Source organism: Aptenodytes patagonicus, chromosome 10, assembly GCF_965638725.1.
Source record: "Aptenodytes patagonicus chromosome 10, bAptPat1.pri.cur, whole genome shotgun sequence".
In the NCBI taxonomy this organism is placed as follows: domain Eukaryota; kingdom Metazoa; phylum Chordata; class Aves; order Sphenisciformes; family Spheniscidae; genus Aptenodytes; species Aptenodytes patagonicus.
This window is the reverse complement of record NC_134958.1, coordinates 12,593,109-12,612,492: the sequence shown is the minus strand read 5'-3', so window position 1 is coordinate 12,612,492 and position 19,384 is coordinate 12,593,109. Positions and strand designations below refer to the sequence as shown.

The 19,384-nt window shown below is 45.7% G+C and overlaps 1 protein-coding gene across 2 annotated transcripts in view; it reads left to right on the top strand.

Annotated features, from left to right (window-relative positions):
• MEGF11 (multiple EGF like domains 11) overlaps positions 1–17,035 on the top strand; it is a 217,581-nt gene extending 200,546 nt beyond the window's left edge. For both annotated transcript variants that reach the window (XM_076348090.1, XM_076348089.1), the window contains 3 exons: positions 7,835–7,891; positions 14,690–14,896; positions 15,451–17,035. In XM_076348090.1, coding sequence (XP_076204205.1) covers positions 7,835–7,891; positions 14,690–14,896; positions 15,451–15,611 — 425 coding nt within the window. In that variant the 3' untranslated portion in view covers positions 15,612–17,035. The remainder of the gene's footprint in view (positions 1–7,834; positions 7,892–14,689; positions 14,897–15,450) is intronic.
• The last annotated feature ends 2,349 nt before the right edge of the window (positions 17,036–19,384 follow it).

Sequence of the window (19,384 nt, the reverse complement as noted above, 5' to 3'; positions counted from 1 at the left end):
CTGACTGCCATAAGAGATGCTCCAGCGAGCTCACTCCAGGTCCCCAAAATCCCCATCCCTCAGGCAGACGCTGTGCTTGCCTCTTGATGTTGTGCTTAAGCATTACCTACCTCGAGTGAGGCTTCTACAAATGGCAGAAAAAATCAAAAGCATATTGACACGTGTGCTTAATACAATAGCAGCCTTCTCCAGATGGTACCACCCCGGCGGCGCAGGCTGTGCCCATCCGCCCCTCCCCAGCCGTGCTGGCACAGGAGCCGGCTGCGCCCTGGGCACACGGAGGGTCCCAGCTGCCGCCCTGCAAGAGGTGTTTTTCCAACAGTAGCATCTGGATGGCAGCCCTGGACTCCTCTCCACTTTTGCTGGCAGATCTGCACGGGGCTTTATGCTTCGTTATTGCCAATGTTATTTTCCTTGAATTGAGAGAAATCTTGTAGCCATTGCATGTCTTTTAACTAAATACACAGATGCATTAGCAAATCTCCTTTGTTCCAAACAGCTCCTATCTGCATGCTCATGTAGGTGGTTTTGATCCATCCATCTTCATTAGTTATTTTGAAACTGCCAGCATGTCACTCTATGTACATAGGCATTGGAGTCGTGATTACTGGTTACTGAAGGAAATCCTCTATTTTCCAGCATGCTTGTGTTCATTGCTTGGTGAAGTGACTTTCCTTTGTGATTTTCCCTAATGCTAGTGAACAACTGTCAAATTCATACAGATAAAGAACTGAAATGGTGAGGCCAAGGTAATAGTCATCCCCCATTCTTATTCGTGACATCATTGGGCTGAAGTCTTGAGTGGGAACTGTCTGTTTATTTCAGCATTAACCCATTATCATACTTTTTGAACAGCTCAGTAACAAAATCCTTGACAGAGAAACTGCAGACTGGAGACCCTACACCTATCTGAATGAACTAGGTCAGTAATTTTTAAACAATTTAATCATTTTAGTAGACTTTAGAGCAATTCCAAATCCGAATCAACCTTTTATAAAGGTCTTAACAATAATGAAGAATATTGGCAGTGTCTTTATTTCACAATCAGAATTGCTAGTAGTGAAAGATCAAGAATTGAAAATTGTTTCCTTTACCACAAACCACAGATTGGGAAAGCAGGGTCAATATTCATTCTAGCCTCCCTTCCTAGGTTGCTCGGTTGAATCACTATCATCTATTCTATAAATGTTTTTTTAAGGACTAACTTAGAACATTAAAAATTCAAATTTGTTTGTTTGTTTTTTCCTTTCATGCTTAATAAAGTTTAGCACTAAATACTGGTGTCTTGCTAAAACTGTGGAGCCTCTGGCAGGAGCTGGAGCGTGCGATACACCCTGTTGTCTCCCAGTTAATTATACAGTGGCCATTTTTCAGGCAATTTTGAGCCACCAGCCAGTGCAAACAAGCCAAAAGTGAAGTCTAATTGCCCTTTTGAGTTGATTCTCCCTGGCTTCAGTTTTAACAGGGTTTTCAGCAGCTTGTATCTCAAAACCTATCCAGATTTAGTGCTTTGGATGCTATTTGTAAGCACTTGGAGTTTAGCTTGTCAGTGGCAGAAAGCATTTGCCCTTTCCTTTACTGAGATTACTAATATCTTACTCAAAATATGCAGTATGAGGGAAAGTGCAGTACTGAGTGATATTATAGGATTTTTAAGGTCAACTATCTCACAGCTCACATGGCAAAGGAATTAACATGAGGCACCACCAGGCATCACATCTTGTCACTGCTCTTTTGGTCACACACCATGCCTTGCTCCAAAGATCAAGTCTTCCCTGCATCAGGAAAATCACAAAACTGTCGAGCTTCAATGCAAAGCCTTTTCCACCTTTATCAACTATTAATGTTTTCTTCTCTATTGTAAGCTGCAGAACCGCTGTTGTGCTTATCTGTATGTAACATGGAGAGTTGCGGGTGGTGAGGATTGGGTGAAAGGACTGGAAAATGCTCCTCAGATCAAGTTAATTTTCCTTTTACCATTTTACCGCTTTGCTCACTAGCTTTATTTGTTTTTATCTTATCTTGTGGTGTCCTGAACTCCCTGTGTGCCACATTTGTCCTGCAGTCATGCAGTTTATGTTGCTAGCAGAAGGGATGCTAGATGCTTTTGCAGTAAGAATAATGTAGAAGTGATAAATACTTTAGCTAAGTGCTTTCCAGCAAAAGTCACAATTTTTTCCATGGCATTTTGCATCCCAGATACTTTTTTCCCCCTTTTTTTTTGTTTCTTTCAAAATGTCTTTTTCACACTAATTGATAAAAATGAGATTTTTTTTTCTTCCCTTTCAATACCAAAATTAATGCTTGCTTATGCTAACTTTCATAATGTTGAATTCTTGCTCAGACCAAGGACATTTTCACATGAAACTGTAAAATATTTTCATTTTATGGTATCACTTTTGTGCAATGAAAGCTGCAGATGCCACTTGCATGTGCAAATTTCAGAAGGAAGTGAAAAACTTCAATTTTGAATTGTAAACTTACTTAAAATATAAGTGAAGCCTAATAAGGTCACATAGAGGATCTTGACCTTTAAACTGCATCATGCATGGAAGTACCGAAAAGTTAGAGATGTACCACCTTCTCATCCCACTATTAGCCTTAGTTTTTATGACACAGATGCTCCAGCTCATGTGTTGGAATAGCAGCCAAGCATTGTGCATGGCTGGATTCAGTTAAAAAAAGTTAAAATAGCAGTAGACAACTCCTCTGTTCTGACCCCGTGAAATATTATAGAAAGCAGATGTGTAAGTGAGCTAGAGGCACGGAAGAGGACTTAAAGGGAAATTGAAGAGAATTCGGAACGGATGGAAAACCCTCAGCTCTTCTGGTCGCCTCCCTGGTTGTTCAGCCAGCGACACCTCCGGCTGAGGCAGTGGTCCCAAAGGATAGGCTCTTTGGACCAACCAGGTGGGAAAGAGCATCAGGCTCACAAAAATGTCTGTAGGCTTGTTAGAAATTGCAAGTGTCATAAATATGAATTATAGTTGGGGGAAAGGAAATTGTAAGAATATCCCTGTGAAAATTAACTCAGACACTCATCTTCTAAAACCTGCAATCATAAGGAGTTTTCTTAATTCTTTTTTAACCTATGAAATACATTTCTGATCAAATACTGTGCTCAAAGTTGGATGCTGTCCAGACCTGTCCCAGGCTGACACCTTCTGTATTTTGAACTGCAGCATACCATCACTTTTCAGGGTCATAGGTGTGCTCAGACTGGATGTAAGGATTCAGGGACTCTTCTTATGGGGAAAACCTTGCTTCCCAATACCACTGAATCCAGGCTTAGAATCCCCTTTGATCTCACAGCTCAGGAGAGCAGGAGAAGCAGCTACTCCCAAGGAGAAGATGCTGCCTTACTCAGGAGCAGTGGCTGGCAGCTCAGGAGAAGCCAGGAGACTGTTTCTAGCAGAAGCAGAGCACTGCTGCGCAGTTGATTGGTGGTATCATGCCCTTTTCTGTGTGCCTGGCACCACAGCTCCTCACTTCCAAGTAATTTATCTCTATATCTGTGTCTGAAAGAGGATCAACAGAATGCTTTCTGGAAATACCATATACTTTCTGTTTGCTTGTGTATTATCTCATAAAGGCAATCCCACAGGTAACAGACACGAGTGCTTTAATTAACCCCTCTTTGCTCTCCTCATGCTTGCAGGCTGCACTTTTACAGTTTTGGAAAACACCTTTTGATTGCTCACAGTTTGCATCATTGGCCTTTGCTCAGCCAGGAATCATTCCTCAGACATTTTATTTGGAAAGGGAAAGAAAGAAAGATGTTCTCTGAGGGAGCAGAGAAAGGGCTGTTCATACCGAGGGGCTCAGGGCCAAAGGAACAGCCCGTTTCAGGGTCCACCATGGTCCTTATTTCAGATGCATGCCCTACACACTGCCACAGCAGCACAGATCAAGGAGATGATAGAGCAAACATAGCAAGGAAGCATGAGAGTGAATCTGCCAGCACCAGCTTCCTGGGAAGAGTGCGGATCAGATGGCCAGAGGCTGTTTGCTATAAGTGATGCTAAGAAAAACTAATTAGTCTTAACTGAGGACCCAATGTAACTCCTATCTAAGTCAATGTGTATGTTCCCTCTGGTATCAATGGGGCTCTCTTTGAGCCTAACAGGAAGAAACTGTGGAGAAAAACATGAGTCTTACATATGTGTATGCATGTCTATGCATATATATAGCCACTGTACATACACATACAGTGGATCTTATGAGACTGCAGGTATTTTGCCTATTTTGCAGGACTTCAGTTGCCAGGTTTGTGTTCCTTCCAACTGGGAAATGCAAGGAGCAGAACAAAGCCTGTATTTTTACTGCTGGCACATTTGCTTGTGAGCTTCAAATATCAGGCTTTGTCAGAGAGATAATCATATCTGTTAAATGGAGTTGGAGTCTAGTGATGAGCACATTTGCGCAAGTAATTCTCATGGACGTGTGCCTGAGATCAGAGTTTGGGGGCTCTGTAGTGCCAAGAAGAGGCGGCTTTGTCACCTTCACTCTGTGTCACTACCTGTTCAATGCAACTTCCTCCTACTAGTTTCAAGGAATGGCTTGTCTTTGCATTTTCTATTCGCTCTCTTGTTGCAGAACCGGAATTGTTTGCCCCATGACTAATCTCTCTTGCTTTAGTCCAGGCTGCGTTAAGCATTTGCATAGTCCAGCTTCCAGCTCCTATTCCAAGCAAGTCAAAAGTCCTAAACCCCCTACTCATTAGCTTGAGTGCTGGGCACAGCAGGCTGCAGACAAAAATTGTTTTATCATCTGTATTGTTTTTTTAACAGCAGTCCTCAATGCAGAGACTAAAGTGTAATTCGCAGCACATCTTGAGTGACTCAAAGCTGCATTTATTCCAGAGGACCAAAGCCACAAAGTTTGATTCAGAGCTGACTGCATTTTCCTCAAAGCTAAGGGGTGTGGAAAAATATTTCCAGCCGAGACTCTGATTTCACCCCAGCAGACAATTTAGCTTCAAACTTAAATGTAGACTTTCCTGACATGCCAGAATCCTGGCCTGTTTAGGGCTTTTCCACATTAACTACTTTTGCAGTTTAAAAAATAATGTATCCATCATTCATTTCACCTCCTGGGGAATGCAATGAATACACAAAAAAATGGGTCATAAACCCCACAGAATTATAACAGACATAAAAGAAGGCTAAAGGCAGAGTTACAGGGAATAGGTTGGGAAGGGCTTTGAGGGGTCGTGTAGCCTTTCCAAGGCAGCACCAACCCTACTTGTATCTTTCCTAGCAGGTGTATCCCACCTTTTCTTAGCCATCCTCCCATAAGAAGGATTCTTAGTTTTCTACAGGTACACTGGACTAAGTGAGAATTGAGCTCAAGCATGGCAATGTGCTATTTTGCAGCTCAGTGTGGGCAAGGACTGCCTGTTACCTGACTCAGAACCAGAAGTCAGGTTCACTCAGACAAACCCTGTATTAATACAGCAGCCTGCCCTCCCAGAGGGTCTCACAGCAAGTTTGGGCTTACTCAGAGCAGGCACAGTGATCTTTGCTGCTGCAGAAGCCCTTCCAGACGTGCCTGACATTTCCAATAGGACTGGCAGGAGCTCACATGGAGCTGAGCTAACGAAATACGCTCAGAAGGTGGAGTCCTTCCCCTCCGAGCCACCAAAAGTGCCGGTTGATATTGCTGCATCCTTACAGCAGCCCCAAGGCTCCAGCCTTTGTTCAGGTCTTCACAGTCACAATGGGAACATTTCTGTAAAGATCTGATGAGGATGCTCGAACAGATGCAACATTCTTGTACAAGGATGGACTGTGCAGTGAGCACAGCTAACCATTCCCTGGGTAACCCCTGTTTCGATAAGTCACTTATTCTTCATGGTCCTTATTCTAACCATCTCATTAATCCCCAGCAGTTATGAGGACATTATCCTACAGGATCACTCCTGGGTTCTTTTGCTGCTTGCTTTGTTTCTAACAACTCTGACATGGCTGGTCAATATTTTAAAGTTATGGGGAGGACTAGATCATGGTCCTGAGCAAAGTTATTCATCCCCGTCTTCTGAAGCCAGATGCTCTTCCAGTGTTGCTGTTGCACTACGTGAGCAATGCTGTGTCCAATGCACCTCTCCATGGGTCAGCCTGGGTCTCCTTTTCTTCCCTGTCACTGCTCTCTCTTTGTGGGTACAGCTCCCTTCACCCTGTAACCCCAGTTGTGTGCTCACCAGCTTCTCATATGTCAGCCTTGCTCTGTGTGGCATGAGCTGCTTCTTGCTGGAGGCACCCTGTGTATTGGGGAGGCACCAGGGAGGCACCCTGGCCCAAATACTGTTTGGGCGTTCCTGCCCCTGGAGGCTTGCTCAGCCCTGGCAGGAGGATGTGTGACCGCCAGGGATGACCTTCGAGAGCACCGCAGCTGGGAAGGGGAGCACCAGCCCTGTGGATGTGAGCCAAGGGATGAATTAGCTCCATCCTCTTCACTCAGGACTCTGCCCTAGCAGAATACAGGAGAGAAAAAAAAGCACACAGCTAATACTGTGAGGTGAAAGAGCTTCCCCGCTATGCCCAAACTGCCCAGTCAGCCTTGCCCTCTGCATCTTCTTTCAGGGGGTGAGTCTGGGAAGTGGCTCAGGATGAGTGGTGGGAAATGAACAGAAGGTTCCCAAACGGTTTTGGGGGGTCACTCTTGGCCAGAAGGGAAAGAGCCCCAACACAGAGAGCCAGTCATGTACTGCCAGCCCTTTTCCTGTGCTCAGGGATGGACACTCTGAGAATCAGAGCAAAGGGTTTTGTCTTTGATGTGCCAGTAACACCTTTATTATCTAATTTAGTGATTTTCCTTATTTAGCAAAAAAACAAGGCTGTTTTGAAGAAAGGACTGGTACAGCATTGTTAATGGTGGTGACAGCTTTTTCTGTAGAGACCAGAGGACATGCAAGGACAAATAGCTGGGAGACCTCTGGGACATGCTGTTTGCAGGACTCTTTTACCAGCTAACTTAATTACTTGATTGGGAATCCCATAAGCCACAAAGACATTTCTATCTCAGTAACCAAATTTGTGTTGATTTTGCTAGTCAATAAGAAATATCAGACTCTATAGTTAAAAAGATTTAAAGGCTTACATTGATTTTCCTTTTGATTGATATCTAGGATAATTTGCAGTAGTGAAAATGGAAAAGGTTCCCATCCCCTTCTATCTCTGCATCTGCAAGGAACAGCAAGTTCTTATGGAGTTGCATAAGGCAGAAGCCTTTGCTATCATCAGCTCTCTGCTCTCAGTTGCTGCATTTTCAGACCGCTGTAGCCACTTAGGGACTATTGTCAGTTATTGTCAGTTATTGAACTGTGCAAATTTATAAGCAAGGTCATATAAGGTAATTTAGAAAGATTGTACACACCTTAGAATCTAAGTCTGTAAATTAAATAACCTACTATCCACAAATGAAACAAAGCCTAAAATTAGTCACAGAATAATGTAACGTAACCTGCGGACTCAAATTTGAAAGGCTGTTTTAGGCTTCTTTTACTAATCCAACCTAGTGTTTCAGTAATGAACGTATCGGCAGATGATTTTTTTTCTGTTCTGATGGATAGCTGTTCTTGGTAATGAGCAGTACCCTGCTTCAGGAAAACCCTCCCTTCCAGGGAAGCTCTTAAGTATATGCATAATTTTAGGCGTGCACAGAATCCCCACTGAAGCTAAGTGCATGCTTACAGCTGAGGATGTGCTTAAGAGCCTCCCTAAATGAGGGCCTTGATGTACAATTTAGAGGAAAGAATGTATGCTGCTCAGTAGTCAAAGCAATCCAATTTACATCAATATTTATTTGTTTTCCATTATATATCATTTTTATGCAGGTGCTTGTGGGATGGATAGACGTCAGAACACATACATAATGGAAAAAAGCTTCAAAGGTATGGTATCCAGTGCCTGCAGTCACCCTGGCAAAGAGTTTGAGGAGGGTGTCATAGAAGAGGTGAGATAGGAGACCTGAGCACCCGGGAGAGTGGCCATGCAGGGACAGAGCAATTACCTACAAAATATGCCTGCATGGCTCAGCTGGCAGCACTCTTGACTCCGAGCCAGATGTCTAGGGCCCATAAATTATGGATGCAAGTCTTTACAAAGCCGTAGGCTCCTGCCTCGGCAAAGCAGCATAAGACGAAAAGGGAGGGCTTTGCTGCAGGGACAGGAGGTGCAGGTGGAACTGTCTGGCCAGAGGAAGCTCTTTTAGGAACTATCAGCCATCCTAGAAGGGCTTTCTGGTGGCAGTTGCTGATGACAGACTGGTGCATTTGCCTACTAAGTCACAGCTCCGTAAGGCTCTTAGCCATCCTGAGCTTAAACAAAGCCACTAGAAAACAAGCTGACCCTGCTATGTGGCCTTCGCTGAAAGAGATTTATAGCAGAGCTTGAGAAAAGACCTCACTCAGTACATTAACCAGTCATGCTGGCACAAAGCAATTAATGGGCATTGACTCCAGGGCAGGTCTAAAAAGGGATCATAGATGAGTCATGAGCACAAGCCCAATGATTTTAGATTTCAGTTGTCCTCTAGGTTTACATTGAAAGTATTCCAGTTATGGATGGACTACAAGACCACTTGGCGCAGTGGCCACAAGTTCCTGATTGACTGCGCTGGGGTTTAGCACGCTGAACTTGTGGTCCAGGAGATGGAGCAAGGAGTCTGTCTCATTCGGAATAGGCAGGTTTCAGGCTGAGGTCCTTGATCTGAATTCAAGGCTGTTGTGTCTGTACACACCAGCTGGGAATGTCCCTCCATCAGCTGAGGAAGTAAATACTGCACAGCCTCTTTCTGTAATGTCCTTGAGCTGGTATCGGCTGAGTAATGGTCAAAATGGTACCTTCACACAGAGCTGGTTTCAAGACACCCACTGGTCTGCTATGGCTGAGGTGTTACAGAACAAGACCTTTATCTGAACTAACAAGGAATATTGAAAGCTAGTCCACATAAAAAAATGATGATCAGTTTATAGCCAGGCCTAGAGAACACTAATCACTTTGTAGCTGCTGTTTACAAAATAAAGTGCTATAATATTTGCTAAAACACCACCTTACTACACAGAATCACTGAAGGAAACCAATAATCCATGACCAAGTCTTTCTCAATAAAGCTAAATTTAAAATTTTAAAAGGGTTATTTATGTATATTTGACTCAATCCACTGGTTTCAGCTACTTCAATGATTCCCTCTTTCAGAAAAAAAATCTTATTATGGTATAGTTAGTTGTTCTTTTTACTTGGAACTATTAATTTCAAGATTAAACTCAATTACTGTGTTCACAAAGTTAAAAAGCTGCTATAAACACACAGTAGGAATTCCCATCCACAGACACAGTCACACAGAGAGTGGGGTACCAGTGTGAACGAGAGAAAAAGAATTACAGTAACAGTGAACTGTGAAATGTATTTTCTGCTGCTACATATTTTGTTTATTATTTAGGATCTGAACCATTTTCTTTACATGTTTATCTCCTTATAAATTGAAAAATCAGGCCTAGAAGCCATGTCAGGAAAGTTGATGTGTTCTTTGTGGCTGCCCAGCTGCTGCAGACAGGCACAGCTGGCGCTGGCAAGGGCAAGGTGCCGGGGACACAGGAACACACCTGGCTTTCCAGGGATTTTCGGTAGCTGAACATGCAGGTAGTTAGCAGCTGAGATTTTTCAGAAGCATCTGCCTTTGGATGGCTAAAGGTTTCCAACAGTCACATCTGAAGGTCAGTTTCTGGGTTCAGGCAGCCCCAGGGCTCTGGTGGCAGCATGGGCACTCAGTCCCAGATGAACCCCCTGCCAGAAGGAGCTGGGTGACATCCCTGATGCTCAGTGCACAGCTCTCCTTGCCCTGCCAGGTCTTGTGTTGGCCCTGACGAGCCACATTCATCTGAAAGATGGAAGGAAGCATCTGCTAAGCGGGGTCATTCACATAAAAGAAACTCTCAGTCCCGAACAATTGGATTCTGTCAGCAAAAAGACTTGGCAGGCGGGTGCTTTGTGTTTATATACTTTTATGCTTTTTAAAGATGTCTTTTCCCATCAGTATCTGCTAGGTCTAACTGGAGAAAGCCTGCCCTGCAGCTGAAAATCATGTTTGGTGCTCCTGACCCCAGCCCAGAGCGTTGCACGGGATGCACTGCCGGGGCGGGGCATGGGGTCCCATGGCTTGAGGCTGAGTTCAGGCCGTGGTGGACCTGATCTGCCACCAGCTTCCTCCAGTTCTCCTCTGAGGAGACCAGAGCCCCCAGCTCCACAGCCCCTGTGCAGCACTGGCCTGGCTGGAGGCTGTCCCCAAAGCAGGGCAGCCAGGAGAGGGACATCCCTTTTGCAACCTGCCACTAGAAATGCAGTGGCCGTGCTGCTAGTGGAGGCACAGGGGGTTCAGCATGTCTGGTTTGCGGTTGCCAGGGTCACCCATGGACGAGCCCAGCTCACGCAGCGGTATCTGACAGCTCCTTACGCTGGCGCAGCAGCAGCAGGAACCCTTCGGGGCAGCGAGGGGCTGGATGCCATGGTGCCAGCTCTGAGCCCCATGGCACATGGTGACAGTGGTTGAACAGTCACAAAGTTTTCAGAGCAGTTTCTTTCCTGTGCATGATGTTCAGTGACAGCATTTCCAAGCTTTTATTTGCAGCTGAGTCCTCTTCTATTTTTTAGGGGTTTTTATTAAATGAGTGCTGATGCACTGGTGGAATAGTATGACCTCAGGCGCGATACCCAGCAAAATCCAAGCAGTTAGAAACACTAATGCACTTACCTCAGGGACTTGGGGCTTGGTTCAGTGTGGGTCATTTCTTTGTTGTACAGAATGTGTCCCTGCAACTGTGTCACACTCACCTGAAAAGCAGCAGTAAGCTATTACTGTCCTAGCAGCAGCGAAGGTTAGCCAGGTTAATGAAAGCAGCCAGAAAAGCACACTACACTGAACGTCACCCATAAATGTGATTAAATAGTAGGAGAGTGTGTTTTATCTGTGTACATCATATTTCCTTAGCACTTCAAACGTGGCAGTAGGTACCAAGGCTTGTCATTAGTATGCCAGAGGATATTCATGGCAAAAGAGAAGAACCCAGTCTGTGGGAGGGACAAGAACATTTCCAGTCCCTGGTAACAAAAATAAAACCTCCTTCAAAGGTCTGGTGATTGGTATCCAGGCAACACAGAAGACAGGGACTTCAACATTAGAGCATATTCCCCATATTTCTCTAGTGTGTCCAGCTGATCAAATGCTTACAGTGAGTACCAGCACTGCTGGTGGCAGTGCCACCGGTCGGCTGAGCTTTGCACCTCCACGAGAGCCAACCCCGTGGGCGCACAGATGATGAGGTGGCATCACCAGAGCTCACACGTGGCCTGCAGGGTGAATGGGCTGAGAATTTCTAAATACTTTTGTTCTGGGTTAAGTTAATTCATGAAATGAAATTTGACAATTGATGCCAGACTTTTTAATTATCCCCAAATTACCTTAACAACATAGTAACTCAGATGCTTCCACATCCTTTAGAGTTAAATTCTCCACGATCCTGTGCATAATGTGTCTTGTGGGCTAATGACTCCCTGGTGTATAGCACGTTACCAAACATATGCTGGTGCTCCATAAATTATATTGTATCCAGAGCGAAGGGTCTAATCCCTAGCTAGACACGGAGTTCCCATTTACATCAGTGGGAATCAGCTCTTAGGCGTGCTGTTTCTCAATATCTTCTGGGAAAAGGCAATTCCTGGGAGAGACCAAATGAGTCTGGACAGCCCAAGAGTATTTCACTGGTCTTCCCTGGGAAGGGAAGGTCTGGTGCTGTGGCTACAGCTTGAGGGACACCTGCCTGGGGGGTAGTGTCAGCGCTAGCAGCAGTACAGGTGAATTTTAGCATAGGAAGATAAAAGTAGCTGAGCTGGACTTAATAAAATATATGATGTGCTGGGATTTTTGCCTATGCCAGCTCTGATATGCCCACTTTCATAAACAAACCAGCAGTGACCCACGCAGCTATTTACCTGCATGCTACAACACAATGGGAGCAGGACTTCTCACTCTTCCCCCTTTTTCGCTCCAGTAGCCAGCAGTCTTTTATAATCTACATTTTATGAATTTAAACCCAGCTCTGTTTCGACTTGTTCCCTCCCAGCCGTGGTGCCAACAGGGAGTGTTTTGTAGTGGACTCCCAGGGCACCAGCAGCCTCATGCTCACACGTGGAGCTTGCTTTGCCCTCTCGTCCTCGCACGGTCCAAAAGCCGCACACACCTATTCACGCTGCCCACTTTTGTGAGCTCCTGCCTTTCGCCCCTGTGAGCATCTCCTCAGCAGCATGGCTTGAGGCAGAGAAGCAAGTTTGTGACAGTCTTCCTGTCCTCTCACCCCAAAATTTAGAGCTGGCTTATTAAAAGCTGCCTAGGCTCTCCTAACGAGCACTACGTACTTGTAGTAGCCACCAGAAGCTGTAACTTGCTGGCAGGTAGAGCTGAGCCTTTCTTTGGCTAAGAATGACATAAAAGCCTCGGGGCTGAGTCTCTCTCCCTCATCAGTGCCATGTCCCTGAAGCAGTGAGTGCTCCTGCACCGGTGTTGGCTCAAGCACCACCAGGAGCTTTCAGCTCCTTGCCCACAGTTTACCCATGTGCACCCCTCCCAGTGACTGAAGAATGGGGCCCAGTCCATATAGCACAGGTATTTTTAGCCTAAAGATTTTTATTTTATTACAGGATTTGTTAGTCTTTGTCTATTGCCTCCTCACCTATAAACAATAATGGATCCTAGACTGTGTGGCACCTTAATATATATACATAGCAAAAGCTAGTAGCACTGAGCTCACTCACGCACAAAAGCCTTTGGTCTTGCAGGGTTGCTCCATCGCTCATTAAAAGGACAGGCCGGGACAGCTTTTCACTGACTTGCCTGTACCAGGATAGGGTTGGTAAAGCTGGAGGGCCAAACCCTGCTGCCAGCTTTTATTTTATTTGTGTTGCTTTGGTTCCTGTCTCCTGTGATGTACCAAAACAGACGTGTTTCACTTTGAAGCAAAGTCATTGTTAATCTCACCCAGGCTGAAGTCAGATGAGGAGTTTCTTAATTTTATTACTAAATAAACATTGCAGTGGTGCCAGGGCCTCTGCCAGCCCTTACACCCCTGATGGTCCCAGCATGGTCCAGCTGGTTTGCTTTGCAGTAGAGCTTCCTACCGAGCTGGTTTCAGTAACCCTGAGAGCTGAGGACTCTCAAGATTTGCTTGTATCACTGAAATTGGAGCACACAAATGCAATCGCTTGCTGCAGGCCGCAGGGCGTGACCTGACACCTTGCTCTGGACGCCTGCTCAGCGCTATCCCCTAGCTGAGCCAAGACAAAGGGCACCAGGCCCGGGGGCTGATGGACACACACACACAGACACAACCCCAGAGCTGATGGAGGGAGCATTGCACCACAGAGTGAAGCGGACCTGACAAGTGAGTTAGCAGGACGGGGCAGATAGGCACAGAGACGAGGTTTGTAAAGGAAAAGCGATATCGTGTTGTCTGTCTATTTCTTAACCTGAATTTCTCTTTTTGTCTCCCATACTAGATAGCGGGGGCAGCTGGGATTGCAGCTATTTTGCAAGTCCCGCTATTTCACCGGGAGTATTTCATATATACCAGGATCTGCCTTTGTACTGTAACCCAGCACAAGAAAATGCCTCATCTTTCATTGCATCGCTCTAATTCTAAATTAATGGCACTGCCCAGCAGGATGCACACAGCAGCAATGGCACGTTCTTGAATGTCAATGTTAAGACCTATTTATTCTCTATTGTTTTTTATTTTTAAAGCAAGACTGGCACTGTACCTTGCAGCAGGCTGGCATACCCCAGCCAGGGTCACCGACAGGGGAGACTGGTGGTTGCAACTCTAATGCCAACCTTGTTCTCCCCATGTAGCGCCTCCTCCGTCACCATCTCCTGTTTTCTCCAGCCTAGGGGAGAGGAGAAGTAGATGTCTACAGCAATGGAGGGGAAAAAAAAAAGCAAAGCAAAAGCGAGGCTCAGATGGAGGCTTGTCCCCCCTGCGGAAACCCAAGCGTTCCCCGCTAGCAGGAGAAGCTTCCTCCCAGTCTTAATGGCAGAGGGAATATGAAGAAGTCGGTTTCTCCTTGTGCTGGATAGCCCCAGAAACCGGAACTCTCAGGGGACATACGCGCATACGCTGCACTGGGGCAGTTCTAAGCCTGCTGGAAATGTCTTGCATTCAAATATACAGCATTTGATGTTGACCAAAGCCCTCGGGACACTAACCCTGTAGCTGGTCCAGCAGGCCAAGTACCAGCAGAAGGTCCTGCCTGCAGAGCCGACTCACCACAGCCATGTGCATGGGTCTGCGGGCTGGCAGGGCAGGCGGAGCGGGATTAAAACGTAGCTCCTTAGGAATTAGGGGGAGGGAGGGAAAGGATTGCCACCTCAAATTAAATATTGCAGTAAATGACAACTAGAACCTTTTACAGGAAAACCTTCGGTATCGAGCAGGTTTTTCTTTCTTTCCTGCTAGTGAGTTGTGGATGCAATGGGCTGGACACACCCAGAGCACAAGTGTCGGGTGTCTGTGCTGGATGCTTCAAGGATCTTCCTTACCCCCTGCCCCCTATGTCCCCCCACCCTTCCTGCAGAGGTTCAGTTGTAATTAACCTAAGCAAGCTAACAACTCTAACACTCCCACTCCGCTCTTGTTTTGCAGATTATATGAAAGAATCTGTGTGCAGCTCCAGCACTTGTTCTCTGAACAGCAGTGAAAACCCATATGCCACCATTAAAGACCCCCCCATTTTAACATGCAAACACTCCGAGAGCAGCTACGTGGAAATGAAATCGCCTGGTCACAGGGAGTCCCCATATTCAGAAATGCCAACTTCATCGACAGCCAATAAAAACATCTATGAAGTTGGTAAGCGGGGTGGGCAGCAGAAGATCTATTCCAACAATTGGTGTTTTTATCGTAGATGCTGATTTTTTTCTTTTTCTTTCCTGACACAAGTAGCATGGACTTGGCGCGGTGCAGGGAGGCGCTGGCTGGAGGGAGAAGGCCTGTGCATTAGCGTGTTGATTTGGGCAGCTAAGTCCCGGGCGGGGGCCTGTGCCACGGTGGTGGATGTGAGTGTGCTATGGCACTGAATTGCTCCTCCAGCCCCGGCAGAGGAGGGTTGCAGTTCCCTCTTTATGCTCTTGTTTTAAACTGCTGCAAAGCCCAGCCACAAGATTTTGAAAATGCTGAAGTGTTGGTCTTTTGAAGACATTATCTGCGGGGCTTTGGGAACTACCTGCCCTTGGATCTGTTTGTTGTTTTTCTCCCTGGTCTGCCCCATGTGCTGCCAGTAAAGCTGCAAGGGGAAGAGATGGTTTGGGAAGCTGATGTTCTGTGCTTGTGACAAAATACGTGAGTAGTTATTAGTTTTGGGAGCACTGCTGGTTACTGTAACCCAGTTTTCCTTGCTTCCCCAGAGCCCACTGTCAGCGTGGTCCAAGACACCCGCGGTCGGAGTGCCAGTTACCTCCAAAATCCATACGACCTGCCTAGGAACAGTCACATTCCTAGTCACTATGACCTCCTCCCCGTAAGGCACAGCCCGACGCATGGGCCATCTTGGGACAAGCAGTCTTAAACGGATGAACTTCACTGTGCTGCAAATACAAACTTTGAGGAAGCAAAAGAGAAGACAATCCTTTTCTGCGCTGCAGGATGCTGACAGGACTTCAGACTGTCTTACACAAGGACCTAACACAACACAACATCAGCTTGGGCCAACTGCTGCTGGATGATGTTATTTATAAAGACATTTTTATATGGGTAACAGGGACTAAGGACAACCTCTTCCACGCATGACTGGAGTACGTCACCCCAGGAAGGTGTCTACATGCTCGAGGCAAAAACTCTCCGTGGCGTGTATTCTAACCCTGGCTTTGCTGTAAAATAAACCACGAAAACATGCTAAGTAGAAGGACTTATAGATGTACATTTCTACCAACTGCATCAAGAAACCTTTTATTGTTAGGAACAAGGTGACTAGGAATATGCTGGAATGTATTTTACATCTTTGTCATGGAAATGGACATTTTTCTGAACGAAAGCAGGGAAACATCATTTCACTGTCTGGAAACCTCATTTACTGCCATCACCATGTGCAACCTGTGCAGATCATGCTTGGTAATTAGCACTGAGATGTTCATCTTTATATTCAGTCCCAGGGTATTTGAGTAGAGGAATATCAACACAGACACATGCTGTGCAGTTTTTAAAATGTAACATCTTGGCAAATGTCCAGTGATCTTTGCTAATGACTTGAGTTTCAACAGTAAATCTCACACCCAGCTTACCACACTTTTAACAAGCTATAAAATACTTTGATTGGCACAGATAGGCTTTAATTTTCCTTATACAGCTTCTGTTTTGTTAGATAAATCCACCAGATTTGCCAGGCAATGCAAATTGATGGACCTTCATTTACTGCCCTGGGACGCTGCAGGTTTGCACAGACTAACCCTGGTTTGGCTTCCTTTCCTAAAGCTAAGACACGTCGGCTTCTCTAGACCGTCTTTACAAACCATCTCATCACAATTCACTTAACAGCATGCCATTTATGACACCCTTTAATTTGATGTGCATTACCATGTAGTGCAACTTTATCCATTGATGATTCTACCTGAAATGTCATTAAATTGAGCTGAAACTGGGTTTTCTTTTTCAGCAGCTGTTTGTGAAGTAATTATCAAGGGGTTGGCCCATAGTAAAGTTTGGGACTAAGCCACCATGATTTTTTTTTTCCTGGTAATCTTTATTGACCTAGAAAGTAGAATACTTGCCGTTAAGCAGTTCCTTGTAGATTTTGAGCATGAAATAGTATTGATTCTAAGTATGTAATTTTATTAGGCAAATGTGGAAGTAGCAAGTTGATTGCCTCTTAAATATAAAAAAAAAAATTCTGTTGCACATTCGCCAGTCTGATGGAAGTAGAAGAGAACGAAACCAGCACCAATCAGTTGCTCAAAGCATGATCGCTCGCGTAACCTGCTAGTCTAGGGGACCGGTAAGAGGAGCCTTCCAGCTCGGAGGCAGCGGCTTGATCCCGGCTCTGAGTCAGACCAGGCGTCAGATCACTCGGAGGACCCAGCCCGTGTCCCCGCAGACAGGCTCAGCCCTCGCCTCGGGGATCGGAGCCCCTGGCACGGTGGTACCGAGCCGCTGGCAGCCTGTACGGCACCCCTGGGCTCGCTGCCGCAACACGCTCGCGTCAGGGCGTGGGGAGCCCCGGCGATGTGCTGCTGGAGGAGCTGGGACCCCGCCGGGCGGTCGGGTTGGCTCTGAACTCCTCTGTGCAAACCAAGAGTTTTGCAGTGAGACAGCCGAGCCGAGCCCAGAGATCCCCCAGGCTTCCAGAGCAGCAGATTTTCATGTTGCAGGATAATGCATAAGTAGTTACGTGAATGCTGCATGTGTGCATGGGGGCAATGACTGATCAGCAATAGTAATTTTATTTTCCAGGAAAGCCTTATTTGAGATGTAAGTAGACAATTATTTTGTAGGGCCAGTAGGAATATATTTTATGTACATGAATAGAAAGACTTACCTCAAAAATATCAAGAGAAAGGCAGTTCGATAAGGAATACTCTTGTTAAAGACCTACCTTGACACCTAGCACAAGCAGTCTCAGCTGCCAGCCTGACCAATGTTTGTGTGTGTGTTGCTGTGAAGTTTGCGATGAGACTCCAGAGAGCAGAGATGTGCTCAGTTTGGGTTTTTTTCAAAGCTGGATTTTCAAACCAAATGCAACAATGTGCATAGAGCTTAACAGGAAACAAACAAACAAACAAACAAAACGAAGAAAAGAAGTACCTTCTTGTATATTAGCATTAGCTTAGGAAATAGGACCCAAAATGGCAATACTTTTTTAAGGCAAGACAGATTTGTAATATATTTGTTCACTGTGCAAAGGTATTCTACCTTGTACAAAATAAATTGAATTTCTCTCAATGTGTATTTCTCAAACATACTCATTTGCAGACTAAAACTTCCAGCCCGTGTTCAGGTCTGAGTTCTGCAGGCGATGGGGCTGGTCACGAAGGGGCTGTCCACCTCAATGAAAAAAACCCCCAGGCGTCAGGCTTACAAGCCAGAAGCTGGTTTCTCTGTTGCAGGATTTCTCAGAAAACACAACGCCGTAATTCAGACTGTAATTTGGAGTTAATTTAAAGTAAGGCTCAGCTTTAAAACAAAAGGTAACTGGCTCTGTGTGTGTTTTACAACTCCTCTAGTAGCTCTCCTTCCCCAGCAGTTTAACCCTTAGCGGGTCTGGGCGAGAGACCCCGGTGAAGCACAAACCCAGCCGGACACGCTCCCGCACACCTACAAAGAGCAATCTGGGGCGAGTGCCAACGCCAGGTCTCTCTTTGATTTTCATGCGATGCATTTCAGTGCGTGTTGTGACAGTGCTCGGTGACACCAGTGGGTTATTGTGCCTTCAGGTGGGCACTGGAGGATACAGGCCAGCACAGTTACCCTACTGCACCCAGCAGTGATGAGACCGGGCACATGGCAGCCGTCCCAGCAGTTTTGACGGTGCTCCCAGGGAGTCTAACTAATAAATCACGAGTGCAGATTTGCAGCAGAAACGCCTTCAGAATTAATGACGCCCAGGCAACACAGCGGACTGCTACGTGTTGAAGCTTTTTCAATATTTGTGCTTCATATTTCCAAAAATCTTGTTAACTAAAGCCCAGCATGTAATCTTATTTGACAAGCCACGCTCAATAAGCTATTTAAGTCTGGAAAGTCATCAGGTTTGAACTGATAGAATAAGTAATTCTAGCTTAATAAAAATGTCTTTAAATCAGAACAATTCCATGTCCTTTCTGCTCAAGAGTCAGAACCTCAACTCCCATCAAACACAAGAACCACTGACGCTCACTGAACAGCATCGTAATTGTTAAGGCCGGGACTTTCAAATATGCAAATGATAGCAAAAGCTTGTGGCAAGTAAAGCCAATTTTGCAGCATTATACAGAGCTCCCAGGAACTCTGAAGGCTCATTTCAGGACCCAAAAGCAGTATCTGTTACAACCAGTTGTGTCCTATTAGCAGAGAAGAGACACTTCAGTCCAGAAGTAACGCAACTACAGAAGAGAATGATTAATCAGCAGCTGAACGGGAACAATACCCCGTCGGGTCAGTGTTCAGAGGGAATAATGTCTTGCATTGTCTCTCCAAAAGCGCTCTGTGAAGTACCTTCTTGTCCCAGGAGTCTCACCCAGCCCGGGGCCAGCCAGGATCCGCTGCCATAGCACCGCGGTGCTTAGCCAGGAAAAAGCAGTACAAAACCACACGACACGAGGCAAAGGCTTTAATAGGCGAGAAGTTAGTCTCTGTAGATACACCGTTTGA